Source organism: Miniopterus schreibersii (genome assembly GCF_964146895.1).
Source record: "Miniopterus schreibersii genome assembly, chromosome: 13".
NCBI lineage: Eukaryota > Metazoa > Chordata > Mammalia > Chiroptera > Miniopteridae > Miniopterus > Miniopterus schreibersii.
Window position 1 is genome coordinate 10,517,501 of NC_138113.1, and position 22,477 is coordinate 10,539,977.

The 22,477-nt window shown below is 37.3% G+C and overlaps 1 protein-coding gene across 25 annotated transcripts in view; it reads right to left on the bottom strand.

Annotated features, from left to right (window-relative positions):
• DTNB (dystrobrevin beta) overlaps positions 1-22,477 on the bottom strand; it is a 142,874-nt gene that overhangs the window by 109,170 nt on the left and 11,227 nt on the right. For 9 of the 25 annotated variants that reach the window (XM_081156765.1, XM_081156777.1, XM_081156775.1 and 6 more), the window contains exons 2-5: positions 15,630-15,697; positions 14,020-14,100; positions 10,217-10,430; positions 2,931-3,016 (exon numbers count right to left, since the gene is read on the bottom strand). In XM_081156765.1, the coding sequence (XP_081012891.1) occupies positions 2,931-3,016; positions 10,217-10,430; positions 14,020-14,100; positions 15,630-15,696 (448 nt within the window). In that variant the 5' untranslated portion in view covers position 15,697. Of the gene's footprint in view, positions 1-2,930; positions 3,017-10,212; positions 10,431-14,019; positions 14,101-15,629; positions 15,698-20,247; positions 20,323-20,399; positions 20,428-22,477 lie in introns of those variants that run through there. The other 16 variants (XM_081156763.1, XM_081156781.1, XM_081156768.1 and 13 more) reach the window with 5 other exon arrangements.

Genomic DNA, 22,477 nt, shown 5'->3' on the forward strand with positions numbered 1-22,477 from the left:
CTATCAGCAATAAAGGACATGCACGCACACCATCACCACCAACAACCACAACAACAAACACTCAAGAAATGAAAAAATACAAGTTTGAAAACATGAGATGGACAAACAACCCAGAGCCTCACAATTACTGCTAAATCAGAGAACAATATCCCTAAGAGATGAAAAAATGCTTAAATTATGATCAGTGGACTCTGTTTAATATGAGAGGGACAGACCACATTTAAAGTGATTTCTGAGCCTGGAAGATTAAAACTTAAAAGTGGAGACAAGCTTCAATACCTGAGTATTTTGTTTATGCTAAACATCTCATTCTCTAGCTAAGGTATTTATGGTACAATAAAAATAATGAAACAGTGACAGATGGTAAAACAATTATAATTTTGAACATGAAGAAGATAAAGCCTATTTTAAATCTATATGAATAATATAAACTTGGTCATGAGTGACTTAGCGTGGCTTGTAACTCATTGATCCATATATGGTGTGCAACGGCCTGGTATTCTGAGCATACATGACATGTCACGTTTGCCTGGGTGAGTGCACTTTCATGCCACTTGAATACCGGTCACTGTGTGCCTCCAAGAAGTTCAAAAGCCACATTAAAAAAACAAACAAAAAAAAATTGCTATCACTTGGATCCCTTCCATATTTCACATAGTACTAAAATTTGCACCTTTTCACTAACAATTACAACAGAGAATTTCAATAATCAACAATTTATATTTGGCAAAATCTTAGCACTTACTATGTGCCAGGTATTGGTTCTATGTAGATGTAGCAGATTTAATCATACAAACTTAATAACTCCAGAGCCATCTAAAATGTGCATTTATATCATCGATTTTCTATTTTCAAGCAGTTTACTTCGTACTAATTAAGATGGCAATGTATATTCACTTTTTAACCACTTTTGTAATTTTTATTTTCAATTACAGTTGACATTCAATATTATTTTACATTAGCTTCAGGTGTATAGCATAGTGATTAGATATTTATATAATTTACAAAGTGACCCCCCCCCAATAAGTCTAGTACCCACCTGGCACCATACATAGGTATTGCAATATTACTGACGACAATAATCTCCCCTATGCCGAACTTTACATCTCTGTGACTAGTTTGTAACCACCAATTGCACTTCTTACTCCCTCCACCTTTTTCACCCAGACCCCAACCCCATGTTGATGTATATTCTTTATCTTGTATCATCATCATTAAAAAACAAAATCTCAACTCTTTTTCTTTTTGTTTGAATGAAATATAATCTCATCCATATTATATTATCTTCCTCACAAAAACACCATGCTAGAATTAAGAAAATATTAAGACATTTCAGTCTACAAGAGTAATATTACCACGTGAAAAAAAAACTCAGAAGAGCATTTAAATACAACTATGCTTTTCACTACCAAAAATTTGTTTTACATTGCAACTGATTTTGAAATGGAGACAAACTGGATAACGGTCTGGCCACACCTATTATCTATTAGCTTTCTTTAGAATACTGAAATCTGTATCTAGTGAGCCATCTAGTTTTCCAACTTTCAGTGTCATGGTAACGTGATAAAAAGCACGTGTTGGGGGTGGTGGAGAAATTAAGCAAAAAAGAAAAAGAGAGAACGAGAGCTCATGGACGTGGACAACACTGTGGTGATTGTGGCTGGGGGGAGAGGAGGTGGAAGAGGGCATAGTGGGGATAAATGGTGATGTAAAAAATAAAATAAAAGATTACCCCTTGCCAAGAAGGATGGATTTCGCTTTGTGAAAGATAACCTAAGCACTGAGTTCTAATGCATCTATGAAGTAATCTTGCCCAAAAGTTTGTACTTAAATCTGATCAAGCCTTGTATCTTTTAATTAAAATAAAAAATGTAGGGCACAGAGGAACATCATGGGGACCCAATCATCAAAATCCAGTCTATGAGAAGTGCTACAGGACAGATGACCCAGTTTCTTGAACAAGTCAATTCAGGGTATCTCGACACTTCATTAAAACCCACAGCTTCTATCTTACCTCCCTGAAATCTGCCAGTTTCTTACTCTATGGGTACTTGTTTTATGGCACTTTGGTCACAGTACTGGACCAGCATAGTGGAGTATAACAAAGTAGCTTAGAGCAGGGCTTTGAAGCTAGACAGCCTGAGTTGAAATCCCAGCTTCGCCCCTCAGTTAACTTTTCTATAAAATGGAGAAAATATCACCTGCTGCTCTAAGAAATTTTAAGGATTCAGTGAGAAAATGTATGTAAAGCCCCTAGCACAATGCTTGGTGTAACTTAGGCAGTTAGTAACTATCTTAAACACTGAATAAATGAAAACTATAAGCAGAAAAATTAAATTGTGAATTTCACCTCCTCTGATTTCATCTAACCACCTTTTTATAGTATCTAGTGAGCAGTAAAAGGCCAAAATGGCAATAGTAAAAAATAAATTAAGAAAGATAACTGAAAAAACATTCTATCAATTTTTAAATAACTGAGCTTGACTCCAAGGTGCTAAGGAACAGTTTAATCACAGGAAATAACACCCGATGAAGAATGAAGTGAACTAAGAAAAGGGCTAACCTTGATCAAACCTGGTAAAAGTAATGAAATGTATTTTCTAACTAAAAGCAATCAATCTCATCATCTTCAAACACAATTTTCAATAATATCGAAAACATTTCTAAAAGACTTTGTAAAATGTCAACATTACTGTTCTGAATCTCCTCAATTCTCCTGCTTTAAACTAAAAACAAACCAAAAATAACAATAAACAAATTAATTTAACCAACTTTTCCATCTGAACCAGTAGGTGAGTGATGTGGTAGTGAAAGAAACAAAAAAGTTCAATATAGCATCATCTATCTAAAATTCTGAGAACATTTACTTTGTACTGCTTAAAAGTCCTAGTTTGAAAATAAAATCTTGCAAATAATATGAAAATACTTACATCTCAACTTGTCCAGCATTTTCCCACCACACATGGTTGCTAACATAGCTTTAACTGAAAATACCGTCATCTTGCCTCGCCCCTCACTGCAAAAGAAATTATAGTAGAAATAATTACTATCTGGAACCACAAAAGCAATCAACTGTATCGCTAACCACCGAGCAACCAGTAAACTGATCCTTACCCTTTTCTGCCACATTACCTTGGATTTTTAGAAACCTTGGATTTTTTTTCCTTTGTAAACTTAAGGCTTCATCTATGCTGGGTGACTAGTGCTAAAAACTAACTCAAATTACTTGGAAATGAGTTCTATGAACATTCTGTAAAGCAATTTCTACTGGCTGTGTAGGCAGAGTCCAGCTGGATGCAGCAGAAGTAAATGTTTTATCAATTTAGCCCATTAAAGCAGTATTTTTAAGTATTCAAAACTAAGGCAATAGTAATTCAGAAATGTGTCTGTCCATCAGGATATTATAACCACCGTTTATTGTTATGTAGTAAACCAACAGGGTGCACACTGCTATAAAGATTTTATAGTACAGTCATCTTTTTTACTGTGACAATCTTTATGTTTCCATGTGTTTATTCTAAGAAGCTCAATCTACCTGTCTCAGATCTTCCCATAATACAACTGTGAGAAAAGTGAAGGGGAGGGATCAGTAATAATTCTTTTTTAAGAATTGAGAAGATAAAATGTAGAAGAACATAAATGAATGACCCAAAGTAATGCTGCACAGACAAGGCAATATCATCAAGGCCCCTGGCGCAGCAAGTACCCTGCTCCGTCCAATCAACTATGCCCTGGCTTTACAGATGAAAACTCCACCAGCTGGTTTTCAAAGCCATCATATGTAAGTTAACAAGGGGCTTTTGTGCTAATTTTACATTGCCTGTATTCACAAAGTTTCATAGCAACTTAGTAAAGTACATTTGCAATAATGAGAACTGTATTATCTTAGTTTTATAAAGCAAGTGTCATGCCATTTATATTTACTAATGGCCCTATTATAGTTACTATTTATATTTACCATATTTATATTATCCTATTCATATTCACTAAGTGTCTCTCATTTTCCAAACCTTCTTTTTATACAGTAAGACCATACTTGAAAAAAAGGCAAATTATCTATAAACCAGAAGGTTCTCAGTGAAAATATCACTATGAAATACCAATGTTAGTCTGATTTTTAAACTATTACATCTCATTAAGTTTATTCATACCATACAGTAGAAATCTCTACAATTAGTTAAAATTACGATGGGGTGTTTTAAATATACAGTTCTTTAGAAATACAGATACTGTCCTCCTATCTTAGTACCTGCCAATATGGCACCTGGACATGATAAGGAATATTCCTATGTCAAATAGCTACTGCATTCATTATATGAGCAATGGCAGTGGCTATAAAGAGGATCAATTGTGTCAAAATGAATGGATTTCTAAAACTGATAGAGAACTTTTACAGGGCACATTTCCTTTTGGTCACCAACCCTCCAACTATTGAGTGTACATTTAAGTAGACCCACCTTATGTGATAAACGCTCTTCCCACTAACAAAATATTGAAACAGTAAAAAGACTCAGATATCTACTTTTCCATCTTTCTTCAAAACTCAGGCATGGGCACATGACACAAGCTCCACCAATGAAATGCACCACTCTGGACTTCAAATAGGAAACTATTGAAACTATTGAAACTCCAGAGTCCACCTGGAGAGAACGGCAGCTGCCAGAGCAGTTACGTCCAATATCCTGAGGCAGCAGAGACAGAGGTTCTTGAGGCAGTACCAAGCCCAGCATCCGTGGTATTTGGAGCACAAGCAACAATATCTGCTCCCAGGTTAGTGGCACAAGAGCTTTGTGAGACCATTTTGTGTGACTGAGCATTGTTCTTGGCAGTGTGGTCTCCAAGCCTATATTTTCCCAACACTCTCAGAGAGTCTTTAATAAGACCCACATCCTTTTAATAAATTAGCCATAGACGGTTTCTACTGTTTATGACTAGGAACTCGGAGGGATGCAGCTTCTATCCTGAAGAAGAGTGGTCCAGAAAGATGAGCAACAAAAGAAAACATTCCTGAAGTCCAGAGTGAGCAGAAACGTGCCTGACAGTCAGCAGAGCAAGAATGAAGTGCTCACAAACAGGAGTCAAGCCTTGCTACACAGCTAATACAATTTTTTAAGGTAAACATGCTCAAAACATTTTTCACAGACACAGATTTCATGATGCAAGAATATCCAGGAAATTCCACAGGGGAAAGTAAAAATTAATCTTAGAAGAGATTTCCATAAAAATCAGGATACTGATTACATCTGGGAGAAGAGAGAGGGCTATAACAAAAAAGGAGCTCCTGGGGTGCCAACAGTACTCTATTTCTTGGCTTCTATAGTACTAATATTTGCTTTATAACAATTCATTTTAAACTATACTGTACTTTTCTTTAGTTGTTTTCTATATCTCAGTAACAATTGTTTTAAAAAATGAATCCTGGGAAAATGAAGGTTACCATTACTGGACAAAGCTAATGGTTTAAGGGAAAAGTAATAAAGGGGAACCCTATAGGTTAAAAGACACTCAAGAGGCCCTGGCCGGGTGGCTCAGTTGGTTAGAGCATCATTTCAATACACCAAGGTTACAGGTTCCATCCTGGGTCAGGGAACATACAAAAATCAACCAATGAATGAATGAATAAGTGGAACAACAAATCGATGTCTCTCTCTTCCCCACTCTCTTTCGCTCCACCTCTTCATGCTGACTGCTAAAAACAAAACAATATTTTAAAAAATAAAGTTCATTTTAAAATCTAAATATGCCCAGCTAGCGTATTATAGAATGGATGTTGCTCATTTAGCAGCACAATACCCTATGATTATGCCCTTTATCTGATTCTTTTTTCTTGATAAAAACTCATTCTTGACCCTTCCCGCCAGATATCTGAATTTGATACACATGCACTGGTCACGTTTCATTTAAAACTGAAGAGTTAGCCTGGCTGGCATGGCTCAGCGGTTGAGCATCGACCAAGGATCCAGGAGATCAAGGTTCCATTCCCGGTCAGGACACGTGCCCGGGTTTCAGGCTTGATCCCTGGTGGGGGGCAGACAGGGGGCAGCCGATCAATGACTCTCTCTCATCATTGATGTTTCTATCTCTCTTTCACTCTCTCTCCCTTCCTCTCTCTGAAATCAATAAAAAAAAATTTAGACAAACAAACAAAACCTGAAGAGTTAGCTGCCCCCGGCCATGGCATATATAACCTCACCCAAGTCCATGTTTTCAGTAATTCCAAGGTAAAGCCCAGGTCATACCAGAATCGATTCTCTTAAAACAAGATTTGGGAAAAAATCTGGTTTCATCACAAAAACATGACTCAATATCTGGCCTGTGATAGCTCAGGGTTGATTAGGTCAATATTTAAGATGTAACACAGTAAACAGTGAAGATTAACCCCCACATAAAGACACTGACATGAAAGAATAAACAGGTAATATTTGTTGAGGACGAGAGGAGAGAGGAAACTTGTTATTTTAACCCCACCCACATAGAATCGCTTGGAGGAGCTCTCTCCCTCAATCAAGAGAATGATTTTCTCTCTCAGACATCTCCGCATGATTCATTTCCACAGGCCTATCATTTTACAGCCTGACAATAAACCATGCACATGACTTCTAAAAAGAGTTATTATTATCCCAAACTGAGAAAACACGATGATTACCTCTGGGCCAAGCTAAGCAGACAGTGAGTCACCCTGAATAAACACTTATGTTTGAACATGCAGGTAGGGGCCTTCTGAAGACTCTGCAGTCCTCACCTGTGCCCTCTGGATGGGAACTGCTCATTTCTGTTGAGTCAAGTCTCAAATTCTGCCTATATTTTTGATATTGAAACTCACCTAATCTGGGTGATATTCATAGCTTTCCACTATCTAATAAGAGCTTGCTATTCAAATTAATACTTCTGAAAACAAGATGAAGGGGAGCATTTTTTTACTTAAGAAAACAAGCTGTTTCTACATCTTTAGCAAACAACTCTGGATGCTGCCAACTGTAAATTAGTACTCCTCTCATGAAAACAGATTTCCACTTTAGAAACACTATTACCCGTCCAATTATCGTATGTAGCCAAAAGTAATAAGAGCATTTCTCTTTGATTTTCAAAAACTCATATTTTTCCAATTAATCTTAATTTACAAATCTTCACAGTGAATGGATTATACAATAATCAACGACAAATCAAGAATCCATTTGGCAAATATCATAGCTTAATCAAGAAAAATCAACGCAAAATCTTACTCAATTTTATCATAATCAAAATGCCTGATAATTTTCTTTTTTCCCCCTGCTAATTTTCATTTCAACTTTACAAATATTTATTAAGAATCTAGTGCTGCATTTAAGAAATCAAAGAAAAACAAAGTAGAATCTCTGCTCTCAAGGATTTTCAACCTTATTTGTACACTTATGAAGCAGTTCAGACCATTATATAACTGAAAATCAAATTAATGATACAGACAAGTACTACAGGTCATCAAAAGGATGAAAAATGGGGTTGAAAATAAGAAGGAAGGCAGCAGACGAGGTAAGAACTTGAGTGCAGGGGTGGAGCAGTGGGGAGGGCAGACAGGAGACCAACCAGAACACACGAGGGAAAAATGAACACGTCACACTGGGAAAACCAAAAAGCACCTAACCTAGCTTAACTGGCGCTTGGTGTAAGCACAGAATTATGAATTGATACCACCAGATCTAAACGAGGAGTATGAATTTCATTCAAAAACCACATGGACTCAGGTTTCAGTGGTGGAAAGTTACATGATGAAAATAGTGTTTTAATCAGATTAATATGGAGGTGAATACTGAATGGACTGAAGACGTCTGTTACTACCTGTCTCCTTGCTCTCAGAAAAAAACAAAGGCAAGGAAAAAGCAGCACATTTAGAAAAAGTATTCCCCTCACCTATTTATTTATTTATTTATTTATTTATTTATTTTAAATCTCCACCAGAGGGTATTTTTTTCCATTGATCTTTTTAGAGAGAGTGGGAGAGAGGGAAATGGGGGGAGAGAGAGAGGAGGGGGAAAGACAGAAACGACGATGTAAGAGAGACACATCAATCGGATGCCTTCCACACATACCCCGATCGGGGCAGGGGAATCCAGCCTGCAACCAAGGTACATGCCTCGACCAGGAACTGAACCTGAGACCCTTCGGTCCACAGGCTGATGCTCTAAACACTAAGCCAAACGGGCCAGGGCTCCCCTTGCCCTTTCTTTTTTTTAAAATCTCACAAAAGGGAAACAATAAGGCCAAAACAATAATTATTAGCTAACAGTCTAACAAACCCTTTGAAGGTCTTTAAATCCTGACATCAAGAAGATTCCTCTTTGAAAATTCGCACAAACGCATGAATCTCTTGGGAGAAAAGAAAAACTACAAAATAAAGGGTAAGTCATGGGAAGAATAATAGGTGAACTTCAAGGTCACTCATTTCTGGTCCCATAGACCAGAAGGTTGCGGGTTCACTTTCCAGTCAGGGCACATTCCTAGGTTGCGGGTTCAATCCCTGGTCAAGATGTGTATGGGAGGCAACCAATCGATGTCTCCACACTGATGTTTTTCTCTCTCTCTCCCCCCTCCCTCTCTCTCTAAAACCAATAAAGACATATCCTCAGGGGAGGATTTTTTTAAAAATCACTAATGAAGAAGACAGTAACCTAATAGTATCTTTTTTCAGCCATATCCTTTCTATTAACATGCTCACTGGGCATATTCAGATTCAAAATGAACTGGTTTGTTTCTGCCTTTTTTTATATTGCTTGTTTTTAGGATTCAGCATGAAAAGGGAACAATGGAGATTTTTAAATACATCCAAATTAAATTGCTAAAACACGATTTAGAAATAGTTTATAGTCATTTTTCCGAACTACACAGGAATTTTTTCATGTAAATCCATCATAAATTAGATGTATAAAAGTCTCTCCCTTAAAGGAATCTTTAGCTCTATGAGAATGTCCGGGATACCACTAGGCTTAGCTCCTCAGTTTTGTTTTCCCCTTCCCCTTCTGCTCTCCTCATTCTTCCTCCCTTCTACAGCCATAGTGTTTAACTTGCTGATATAATATGGATTTAGAGTTTATAACCTCTGCTTTATCATTTCAGTAAGATGACTTTTATTTCTGACTTTAAAAATACTGTTTCTTGAATTAATTTGTGTTGTGCGATCCTGAATTGATTTACTCAGTGAGTCAGTGTCACGATAAGATGCTGCATACTCATCGCAGAATAACAGTTTTTGCTAAGGTTTCTGGATCAAAAGAGTCATTCCTTGTACAGTATAACAATTATAGATTCAATAATTTAAACTGCTAAAAAATGGCATCAGAATTTGGGGACTTATTCAGGTCACTCTTGTTTTAAAAATTAAATTTTTAAAAAATAATTTTATCTTAAATAAATAGAATATCTAACTTGATAACATCTTATAAAAATGCTGTGACTTTAGTGAGTGCACATGTTGTAACTTGGTTTGACACTTGTATGGTTTTACCATTAACTCACAGAATCCTCCTCAATATTATAAAGTTTAACTAACAGCATTCTACAAATGTATAAACAAAAAAGTAGGTCTACAGAGAAAAAAAATGAAACAAAGAGAATTAACTTTCAAATCATGTGGCTGATAAAATAGCAGAGATCAGAAATCTGAACTCTTGGTTCCTGGAATACAACCACTAACCTCTGTGTTTCCATCATTTATGACTTCTTTTTTGTTTTTTATAATACCAACTTAATACTCCATAAATACAAATAGGGCAACTCATTTCTGTTTTAATTCAGAGTATATTTAAATAGTTCTCTTCTATTGTTGTAAGAGTCTAAGACAATATTTATCATTGAAAAAAAATTAAAATAAGACCCTGAACATAAATAAAGAGAAAACAAGATACTATAGTTCAGGGGCATTTTCTGTTACATAATAAAGTTAGCGTTAAAAGTCAACTAGAAACCCTTATAATCAAATTCACAACTTGGCTGTTTCACTGGATAGAGAACATCTATATTAAGGCAACTATACTTTGACCAAACACTATGTCTCATTACAGAGCTTAATATGTGACATGCCCCAGGACATCAGTCTGGCATTCGCCCCGTCTTTAGATGGGACTTACACTGAATAATTTCCCTTCTGTGATTCTAAGTGGACAACCCTTAGCAAGAAAGTATGGAAGAAGAATGATTAAAGGACAAACATTCTTAAAATTAAGTAAGCACATAAGGTACTAGCCTGTCATATGCAGCAATCATAAAGTTAAGGAGGAGGCTGATGGACTGTTCCACACTGATTTGGTGAGTAGAAGGAAGGCGCTTGTTCAGCTGGTAGTAAATGGATGAGATGACAGTTTCGAGGCGGGACACGCTGATCTCAGTGCTATGGTCCAGTGTATTAAGGCCGTTGTCTCGGAAGGCTTCAATCATGTTCCATATATCAACAAGATGGACTAAAACACAAAGAAAATAAACTGTTGACAATTTAAAGTTTTAATTAATCAGAAAGACATACAAACCTTACATTTATTTACATTTAATAGATCAGTGAAGGGTGGCAGAATATGACACCCCAACATACCACTTAAGCATAAGGATTCTTTTGAGCTAAAGACACTTGAAAAACAGCAGGTACCAAAAAGAGCACTCTGACCCCCACTTTTTCTTCCTGACAGCAGGAAATAAAACTCCCATGTGAAAGATGCCTTTCCTATTCCAGGGGGAAAGAAACATTCTAATCACCAGAGACAGTGGACTGAGGCCAAGATTAATCTGTACAGACTTGTTAAAATAACTCTTACCTTCCTTTAGTCTCCCCATATATATGTTTAGCTTCTTTTCTACAATTGCTACTCTTTGTTCAGCCTAGTATATAAGCACTTAGACCTAGTCATTTCTTAGGGTCTTCATTTTCCTATGGGGGCTCCCAAGTACCTATAAAAATCTGTATGCTTCTCTCCTGCTAATCTGTCTTATGTTAATTTAATTCTCAGGCCCAACCAGAGACCCTAAGAGAGTACAGGTAAAGTATTTCCTCCCCTACAATAGCATCAAAAATATATAATGCAAAATTTAACTAAACATCAAAGAGATAAATTCACAAGCTTTGGGGGAGATAATAACACACCTCTCTTAGTAAATGAGAGAGCAAACATACAAAAATTAAGTACGGATAGAAAATTAAGCTTTCCAACTAACAAAGTAGGCATAATGAACACTGCATTTAGTACTGCTCCCAATGATTAGAAAATATGCTTTATTTTCAAGAACACAAAGAACATGTACAGAAGTAGACATTATCCCGAGTCATAAAGCTAATTTCAACAAATTTCAAAGGACTAAAATCATATAAACCATGCTCTCTGACCAAAGTAAAATTAACTTAGAAATCATTATCAAAAAGACAACTTTTTAAATGAACCTTACTTTTAGAAATGAAGAAACACACAAGGGAATTTCCTTAATTTGATTAAGGGTATATACAAAAACTGTATCAAACATATTACTTAATAGTAAAAAATGCTGAAAGCCCTTCCTCTAATATTGGGAATGAAATAAGAAATGCCCACTATCACCCTGGTTGGTGTAGCTCAGTTGGTTGGAGCATTGTCCCATACATGAGAAAATGGCAGGTTCAATCCCAGGTTAGCAACCAACCAATGTTTTTCTCTCACATCGAACGAAGTTTCTCTCTTTCTCTCTCTCTCTTCCTCTCTCAAATCATCAAAGACTTAGAAATAAATCCAATGAAGAATGTACAACATCTCTACAAAAAAAAAAATCTATAAATATAATTAGCACAAATAAAGACTCGAATATACTATGTTCACAAGAGGGAATCTCAATGTTGGAAATATGGGAAATATGTCAATTCTCCCAACTTGATCTATAGGCTCAATGCAATCCCAACAAAATCCCACAGGGCTGTACACTAGAAGGATGAATTTTACTGTACGTTAATTATACTTAAAAATATAAATGAAAAACATTCCAGCACAGTTCTTAGTTTTATTTTGCTTGTTCTTAGTAGAAACTGGCAAGCAGAGTCTACACTATATATGAAAATAAATGTAAAAAGGCCAAGGATGCCCCAATCATAAAAAGAAAAACAGAACAAAGTAGAAAAACCTGCTCCACCTGATATCAAGACTTACTATAAAGTTATAATAGTGATTATTGGTACAAGGATAGACAGACCAACGGAACACGAGAGCCCAAAAGCAGATCTCATACACAGACACTGCTATAAACATTCTTGTACATTTCTCCAAAGAGTATGAGGAAAAGGTTGTTTAGCAGTGAAGAAAAAGGATGATCTTTTCAATAAACAGTGTAGAAGCAACAGAATACTCATGTGGAAAAAATTGAAATCTGACTCCTACTTATACTATATACCCATAAAAGCTTTTTTCGTGTGGATTAAAGAATCATATGTGGCAAAATAAAACTTCTAGAACAATGCATCTTTACAGTACTAATGCCACTAGCCTGGTTCAGACTCTCAACACTCCGGAGACGTATAGACTACCATTTCCCAAGGGTAATTACAGGAAGAATTATAAAAATGGTAGGTTCTTTACAACAGTGGTTTTCAAAGTTTTTGACCACAAACCACAAAATTATATTTAAATCATCACACACACAAACACATACGCAAGACACCCCTAGATATATAAATATATAACAAACAAAAGTTTCACAAAAACTTTTTAAATACACCACATAAGCTGAGTTCTGATTTTTTTTCTTTTTTTCTCTATTACATGCTTTAAATTCTGTCTAGGGCCACCAAAATGATTTCATAAACCATTAATGGGTCACAACCCATAATTTGAAAAACAATGCTTTGGGACACCAGAAAATAAACATGACTTCAGTCTAGGATGGAACAGTAAACTCTTCAGAGAGAATTAAACTAGGATTTTTAAGTAAGACTTAAAGTAGGGTAGAAGTATTTGGCTGTAAAAGTGACATGCCCAAGGGACATGTTTATAATAAATGGCAAAACCAAGACTAAACTGAGGTTTTTTCCCCATTCTAAGGCTTATGATCTTTCTATTATATAAAAGTTTTTCATTAATACACACATATATGAGAAAAGAACAATTCTGTCATAAGTTAACTTTAACATCTTCGTGGAAATTAGAGAAGATTTTTATGCATGTTATGTGTATATGTATACATTTTACTTACTTATTTTATTTTTAAATATATCTTTATTGATTTCAGAGAGAGGAAGGGAGAGGGGGAGAGAGATAGAAACATCAATGATGAGAGTCATTGATCGGCTGCCTCCTGCATGCCCCTGACTAGGGATCAAACTCGCAACCAGGGCATGTGCCCTGACTGGGAATCGAACCCAGATCGCCTGGATCCTAGGTCGATGCTCAACCACTGAACCATGCCCAGCCGGGCTACTTACTTATTTTAAAAGTAGCAATTGTGGTAGCAACTGCTTGTAAACAGGGATGATTAATGTTATATTAAGTTTAATAAAGAAAGCTAATTCTTATTACACCTTTATAAAAATATTGTTTTTCTTTTTCTCCAGAAGCTGATAAATTATATTATGCATAAAGTTTTCCATTAAAAAGTGACAAGGAGAAATCCATTCTGTTTAAAGAACATGTAATATGCCAGCCTCAAAACTAGTTACATATTGCCCTGGCCGATTTGGCTCATGTCGGCCCTTGGTCCGGAGGAGCATGTGGAAGGCAACCAATCAGTGTGTCTCTCTCACATCAATGTTTTTTTCTCTCTCTTTCCCTTCCACTCTCTCTACAAAGTCAATGGAAAAAAATATCCTCAGATGAGGATTAACCAAAAAAACACACCAAAGAACTAGTTACATATTGAGTTTATTAAATATTTTGAGGAACACAGTAAAGTGCCAGGTTCTTTCCACTACAAAGCTTATATTCTGATAAATACTTAAGACAAAATAATTCCATTAAAATTACAAGATGACTAAAATATATTAAAACATTTTCTTTTATATTACTGTATTGAGAGCTCTATACAGCTACCACAGAGATCACTTACGGTTGCATCGTTTTTGTACAAATCGTAATTTGCAAGCTGTTCTGTAAGTTGATAGTCGTATGACATCAAAATTCTGAGCACCTAAAAAAAGGGCAAATAAGACATGCTCAAGTGGATTTACTGTTTAATTTCTAAATGCTGGGAAGAGACTATTCTATTGTGTTGGCACAGTCTGCATATAACTTGTCCACTAGGCCTTCTTCTGATAAAACACAAAGGCAGGAGGAAGGGTTAGGGTACACTTTCTGCGTGCCAACTCCATGCCAGGCACTATGCCAGTTTTGCCTACATTATCCTGTCTGCTAGACTAAGAAAGCTCTGAGGGAAGGAACACTCATAATTTGCGTGAATTAACTATATATATTAGGAAGGGGGGATGAAGTGGTATAGCAGGAAAGGCCCTAGCCTAGAGTCAGAGACGTAAATCCCAGCCCCAGCCTGACCACCAACCACAGAACACGACAGTGGCCATGTAACACACCTCTTCTCAACCTCAGTGTCCTTCTCTGTAAAATGAGGGTATTGGACCAGCTGATCTCTAAGGTCCTCTTCCAGGCCTGTGGCAGCCTGTATTTTTCAAAAAAAAGCCATAACGGAATTTCCAGACCAGTATTTTATGTTTCCAGTACACTGTCCCTCCCTATCAAGAACCAAAGATCATTTCTCTCTACTTGCATTTGAACAGGTTTCTGTGACTATCTTAATGCATACAATGTGGCAGATGTGAAACTGCACCACTTCTGAAGACAGGTGATAAAAGGTGGTCAGCTTGCCCCTGCTCTCACTCTCTTGGGATGCTCACCCTTGGAACCTAAGTTGGCTCTCACTCTGTGAAAGGACCTCAGGGGCCATCCCAGGCGGAGCTCCTGCCTCCTCTCTCCAGCCACAGCTGAGCAGTACCAATTTTATAATAGTCAAATACCTTTAAAAGGTTTCACAATCACTGGTCCAGACCAGTAACCCTATTTCAGGCAGAGGAATTTGAGGTCCAGCAAGTATGAGTGCATTAGTCAAGGTCACATAGTCAAGGTCACCTAGACAAGTGGTCACAAAACAAAACAATCCTTCAAATACTGAGGACCACCCCACTCCTCAGCCATCTTTTTTCTTTGTTCAGTCTTACATAATAATGTAATTTTTAACAAAAGGTTTAAAATATAAAGTAACATACCAAAGTACATATTTGTGCTATTAATTTTCCCTCTTGCTCTAAGTATTGTTCTGACACTTGGTCTTCTCTACCTCAGAATTTGTATCTATTGTAAGGTAATTTATATGATGTATTAATTATTTATCACCACCTGCAAGCTCATGGTAACAAAGGAATTACAGCAAGAGGTCTAAGTTGACAGGCATGCCTTGATCTTAAAGATAATCTAGGTAACATTTCTGCCTTATTATTTATGACCTTGCTTAAGAAAGCAATTCAAGTCAGTTCAATTAAAATAATATGCTCTGGCTTGGGATCCTCCAACTCCACGATTCTTTAACACTCATTCTTCCCTTTTTAAGCTTGTAACTTAAAGCTTCTGATTAAAGTTGTGACTTGATCAGAAAAAAAAGCATTCCCACACACACAAACTAGGACTCCAGAAGCATTCAGAACTCACGCATTTCTACGAACAGCTGCCTCTTCTCTGCCATAGTCTTCCGCTTATTCCCACTCTCCTCAATCATCCTAGAGACAAAGAAAGATATAATAAATCAGTAAAAATAAAGTGGAAGCCTGATGCCAAAAAAGGTAAACTTTGTTCCTTTATTTGATAACTTCTAAAATATTAAAAGTCAATACTTAAATGAGCTCACATATGCCTCCTGTGCTGAAAATACGGGCTATGTCATATTTCTAACTTGGATTATTTTCTATGCAGGGTCCTAGACTAGTGGAGATACAGTTTCCCATATCCCTACTGTTTTACATAGATAAACATGATACTAAATATAATTTAGAAAATATAGTAAGTTTATATATAAAATATATAAATAAGATCTATTTTTCTATTGAACAAAAAAAGGTATTCATCCCCACCTGGGCTGCAAAGTCTAAAATAGTTACTATCAGATTCTTTAAGAAAAAGTCTGCCAACCCAACCTAAAGCAATAGTAATTAATATTGTATTACTACATATGTCTGGCTGCAATTAGATTAGCATGTCCCCACTGTCAAAATGACAATGATCATCCCACATGGGCTTGACTTCCAGTTCCATTACCGGAAGTCTATTCTTGAGCAGCTGCTTTAATCACTCTAAGACTTAATCCTCATTGCTGAAATGGCATAAAAATTACATATACTTCACTAACTGGTCATTTGACAAATATTTATCAAGCAGCTCTTATAAGGCAGACACATCTAGATATACTGGAAAATCTGCAGTGAATAATAGTCCCCCCACCTTCGTGTAGCTTCTTGCGATAGGATCAATGCAGTAATTCGTTTAGACAGTGCCTGGCCTAAGTCAGGTAAGCACAGGACAAATGGTAGCTGCTATTCTTATGATTTCAATTATTACGACAATGATGACACAGGTAGATTACAAATCTAGTGGAGAGACTCTCGTTTGTAATTAATGATACCATGAAGATGTTATGTAATTTAATATGTTTTCTTTTAACGAAGTCCTTGAGCTTTTGAAATTCCTAACACACAAAGTAAACATTTTAGAAATTTAATTATCTACACTGACAAAATGATGTTATCTTCATGTCACACAGTTGTTACAACCCTGAATCAAACCATACCTGAAAACATGCATCAGAACAATCTGAGATAACAAATGCAAAGGTCATCACACTAATGAGCCAATAAGAAATCTGTTTTTAAAATTGAGTCTTAATTTTGTTATTGTTACTTAAACTACCTGTTTTTTAAAACTTACCGGAGTTGTAGTATATTTACATTTAACTAACACAAATTCAAATACATGAGAGAGAAAGAGAATTATTTAAATGATGGGCAGCTCCACACCAGGATCACCCAGCCCAAGAGAGTGTGAGAAAGAAAGTGAATTTCCAGGTTCCTGGTCTCGGTTCCCTCTGGCCTCTGACAGAGTAAGCACCCCCCTTTTCTTTCTGTCTTTTCTTTCTTTCTTCTTTTTAAGTTTAGTGAAGTGTTTGAACAGTTTTTATTTATTTGTTTGTTTATTATGTGCCCTTGACCGCGGATCGAACCTGAAACCTTGGCATATTGGAACAGCATTCTAACCAACTGAACTACCAGGCCAGGGCCTCTTTCTGCCTGTTCTTCCTTTTTTCCAAAAATATAATTCAACTAAAGAAAAAGTAATCAGTACCAACATGAAGAAAAAACTAGCTGTGCTAGACTTCAAACTACTTATATACATTGATCTCCACCATGGTATTGTTCCTGAAGAAATTTCAAAAGGAATTTTTATCTATATTAGATTTCCCAGGTACTCACTGATTCCAGAAATGAACTCCAAGTAAGATTTGACTCAGGTATATGAAAGATAACCAAGATCTGCCCAACTACAAGGATTTGATACTAATCTTTCAGAAACAATGTTTCTAATGTTTCAATTGCTTTAGGAAATCATATTCATGTAACCATTAAGTTTGGAAAATTGTTCATACTATAAAAAAATCCTCAAAATTCAGAGCTGTAGCATGAAGTTAACCATAATTGGTTCTTTTAAAAATAAATATGAAATATATGCAACATGCGAGCCTGCATATGATGTCGACTAAATTAAAATACTGTATTCATATTGCAGTAACGATTATTTAACCATATATGTATATGAATAAAGATTAGAAATAAATTTTAAAATAAAAATACATTCATAAGGTTATTTTGCCACTGTGTTGCCTGGCAGTTTTTAGAAAATTGAATATGTTTGATGTTTGTACTTAAATGAGTTTTAAAATGTCTAAATATGGCCTGGCTGGGCGTGGCTCAGCAGTTGAGCATCGACCTAGGATCCAGGCGATGGAGGTTCGATTCCCGGTCAGGGCACATGCCCGGGTTGTGGGCTCGATCCCCAGTCGGGGGCGCGCAGGAGGCAGCTGATTGATGACTGTCTCATCATTGATGTTTCTCTCTCTCTCTCTCTCTCCTTTCCTCTCTCTGAAATCAATAAAGATATATTAATAAAAAATAAGAAAATAAAAAGAACAAGGCAGGTGTATGCAATTTATGAAAAGATGCTCAAGACATGTAAGTCAAAAAGGAAGGAAGGAAACAGTATGATAATGTAGCAGATGCTGTTCGGGACCTGGCCAGATACCCTTACCTGGATGCCAACTTCCCACAGCTGCACTCTTCTCTGGAGGACAACCTGCAGTTGGCTGAACACTCCTTAAGCAATGCCTGGGAAGCAATCCACCCCCATGCGGGGGCAGCTGGTGACTGACACACGAGGTATGAAGCCCAGGCCTGTAAGTTCTGGACCCAGGTAAAACAGAGTGAGCACACACCAGCCTTACTCTCGTACTGAATGCGACTATAAACCTGCACAGAATGCATGCTGCAGTGACCTGAGCTCCGTGTAAAGTAAATATCAGCAAGTGGATCACAGAATTCAAAGTACCACGGGACACATGGTGACTTTACCATTTTTTCCCTCTTGTATCACCTGGCTTAACCTCAACCCAGTGTGAACCCCCAAACCTAGCACTGTGTTATATACACAGAGAAATCTTCAGAACCCTCTAGTTCCAGCTCAAAGAGAAGAATTAAAGCTCGGAGAGACCGATCTTTTTCTCTTTCCTTTTCCTTCATTTTCTCCCACCCCAGCCAGCCGGCAATCCTGTAGTGGAGGCGGGGGCAGTAGCAGCAAAAGTGGCCCCCATAGTGGCACAGATCTGGACAGCACTGAAAAAAACTGAAAACTGAACTCACATTAGAACCACAGCTAATAGAAGGTGCATAGAAACTTATGGACTAAAACTAACCAGGGCAAGTGCTCACTAAAACAAAAATATCAACATTTTCCATAAAATTTAAAGACCCCCAAGTCTTACAACATTCAAAAAAATATAGTTATTTGGCAAACAAAAAACTATGAAAATCTTAACTCACAAGGGAAAAGACAATCAGCAGATGCAATAACAAGAGGACACAGATGGAGTAATCTGACAGACATTAAAGCAGCGATCATAAAAATGCTCGAATGAGCAATCCCAAACAGTCTTTTTTAAAAAACATATTTATTGATTTCAGAGAGAGGAAGAGAGAGGGAGAGAGACAGAAACATCAATGAGAGAGAAACATCAATCAGCTGCCTCCTGCACGCCCACTACTGGGGACTGAGCCTGCAACCCTGGCATGTGCCCTGACTGAGAATCAAACCGTGACCTCCAGGCTCACCGAAAGATGCTCAACTACTGAGCCATACCAGCTGGGCATCACAAACACTCTTGAAACAAAAGTTAAAATACTGTGTCAGCAGAGAAAAGATATAAAGAATCACCAAATAAAAACGTTAGAATTGAAATACACAGTAACTGAGGGAGGAAAATCACTGGAGGGCCACAGCAGCAGAATGAAGGTAAAAGGGGAAAGAGTCAATATACTTTTAAAAAGATCAGACAGAAATTACCCAATCTGAACAACAGAAAAAATTTTTTTAAAAGAGCAAGGAGTAAAGGCTGAGGCTTGGCAGGCAAAAACAGAAGGTCTAATATTCATTGTGCTATCAGAATCCCAGAAGAAAAAAAGAAAGAATGTAGTGATGGGGTCCCAAAACAATGCATGAAGACATAATGGTTGAAAGCTTAACAAGTCTGATGAAAGACATATACCTAGAAGTTCAAAAAAGTGAGCAAACCCCAAACAAGTAAAAGCTAAAAAAAAAAAAAAAAAAAAAAAAAAGCCATCTTAATGGACACATCATAATCAAATAGCTGCAAAGTAAAGACAAAGAAAAACTATTAAAACAAGCCAGAATAAAAGTGCACATTACCCACTGAGCAGGAATCAACAAACTTTTTTAAAGGACCAAACAGTAGGCATTTGAGGTTTGTAGGACCTACAACAGAGATGCTAAGAATCAGGCCCAAATTCTGATTATGAAAGTAGGCAAATTACAGAGGAGATTGAATTCACGGTCCAGCCAGGATTCTCCTGGAACCTCTGAGCCATCAGAAGTGGCTCTCTTGCTCTTGATACAAGAGGGCAGTCTCCTGTGCCTAACTAAAGACTAAGCAAAGGCCTCATCTCAGGTGCATGCCTCGAAAGATGCTCACCCTCATCAGGACTGCCCCTACCTCCCTCGCTGCATCCAGGCTAATAAATAAGGTCAAGTCTTGGCGTCACTGGAACAAGGAGGTACTGTCCCTGCTTTGGATGGAAAGGGGTGATTCACCAAAACAGCTGCTGGAACTGATGATATGCACTGGCAGGAACTGGGAGAGCATACCTGGGAACGGATCTTGAAAGTGCTGAACCTGGGGGCCAAGAATAAAGTTAGTAAGGAAAAGCTGGTCGATATGGGGGCATTCTCCCATGACCCAGGATTTAACATTCAAAAAAAACATCTAGAGCCAGTCCTAATGTGCTGCTGGACTAGTTCATTTAAGCCTGGGCTGGAGGCAAGGGATGGGGGTGGGGGTGGGAGGGGATTGATAGCCTATTATCAACAAATTAGAGACGCTGGAACCGTATGGCAGGGTATTAAGGAAAGAGTCAGTATCTCCTGACCTTTACCAATTCTGTCTATTTTGGACTGACAGCATCTGCTTTTTTTTAACCTGATCCCTGAAGTCCATTTTGTTTCCTTCAGAGCAGGACTGAAATACTAAAATATTATACAATACCACTCCCTGCAATAGTCTTAACCAGTGATTGGCGGAGTTGGTATACAAACACTCCACCTACTCACCCCCTCAAGGGGTATAAAAAGTTTTACACTGGCTTCTAGAGCTCCCCAGTGGGAATAAGTTCCAGGTATCCGCAACGGCAACTTGCTTGATAACAAACCCTTTATTTGCTAACTTCCCTTCCCTATCTCACTTCTCGGTCATTTCCTGGGATAACCTCCAAAACAAAATACTTGCACTCAAATCCTTGTCCAAGAGTCAGCTCCTAGGGGAACTCAAACTAAAACAATAAGTCTTTTCATTTCAACCAAGCTTATACTTCAGATGACATAAAATGTATGGGGTACACATAAACTGGCTATAAATGATTTCCTTAGGCCTCAGTGAGAGCTGACTCCCTCCCACTGCTCTGTGGGTACTAAGACCTGCATCTTTGTAATTATGATTTTAACAGTTCTACTCAACAAAGACCTAATCCTACTGCCACGGCTGATTATATGACCTTGTCTTCCTGATATAACCTTGAAGAGCAACACTAACATGAATGTAAGTACTCTCTCTACTTCCTTCCACTTGAACTCCTGGCACTTTGCCTTTTCTTGGCCTCATAATCTAGAAATAACCAAACCTCCTATCATTCCTTTTCACATACTAACTCTGATTTCAAACCCTGCCATTTCCTTCCTCATAATCACTCTCATATCCACCCTTTTTTTCCCATTTCAACTGCCAAAATCTTTGTCCACGTGAATGCACAAATAATATTCTATGACGCCGTGATCTCAGGACTCTGTGCCCCCTTCTTCCTGTCGTTCATCCTGTGGACACACGGAGAGAGATCCACTAAGTGTATTTATTCAAACATGTTCGCTCTTCAGTGGATCCTAACCACCCTACTCAGGAGCTTCATTCCACCCAATTAAAAAAAAAAAATTAGAGCACAAAGTGAAATACTCCAGACAGAAAGACAAATATTATATGATCCCACTCATATGTGGAATCTAATAATACCAACAACAAAAAACTCATTCTAGAAGCAGAGTAGAATGGTGGTTGCCAAGGGCTAAGGGTGGGGGAAACAGATGTTGGTCAAAGGATACAAACTTTTAGTTATAAGATGGGAACTGAATGTACAGCATGGTGACTTCAGTTGATAATATCATATTGTATACCTGACATTTGCTGAGACAGTAGATCTTAAACCTCATTACCACACAGTCAAAAAAAAAAAAAAAAAAGGTTAACTATCAAGATGATGGATGTGTGAAAAAACAAAACTACAGAAATGGTAAAATGATCAGTGGTTGACAGAGATTTAGGGGGAAGGGGAAGCGGGTGACTACGTGGAGCGCAGACTTTTGGGGTGGTAAAACTTCAAATGATACTGCAAGGGTGGATACATGATGCTATGCATTTGTCCAAACAGACAGAAATTTACAACACAGAGTGAACCTTAATGCTTGTAAATTTTTATTAAATCCCTCAGGACATCAGAGGACCCTAAAGAGTAAAATGCAGTATGTGACAAAGCAATCTAACTGCATTACAAATGTCTGACACAACCTCACCAGAGACAGTGAGGCAACAGGAAGTGACCTAAGTAACTCTGGAAACGAATGGTGTCTGTGAGACTAAAAGCAAAACAAAATATTCCTAAGAACTGTACTCTAGTTTCCCA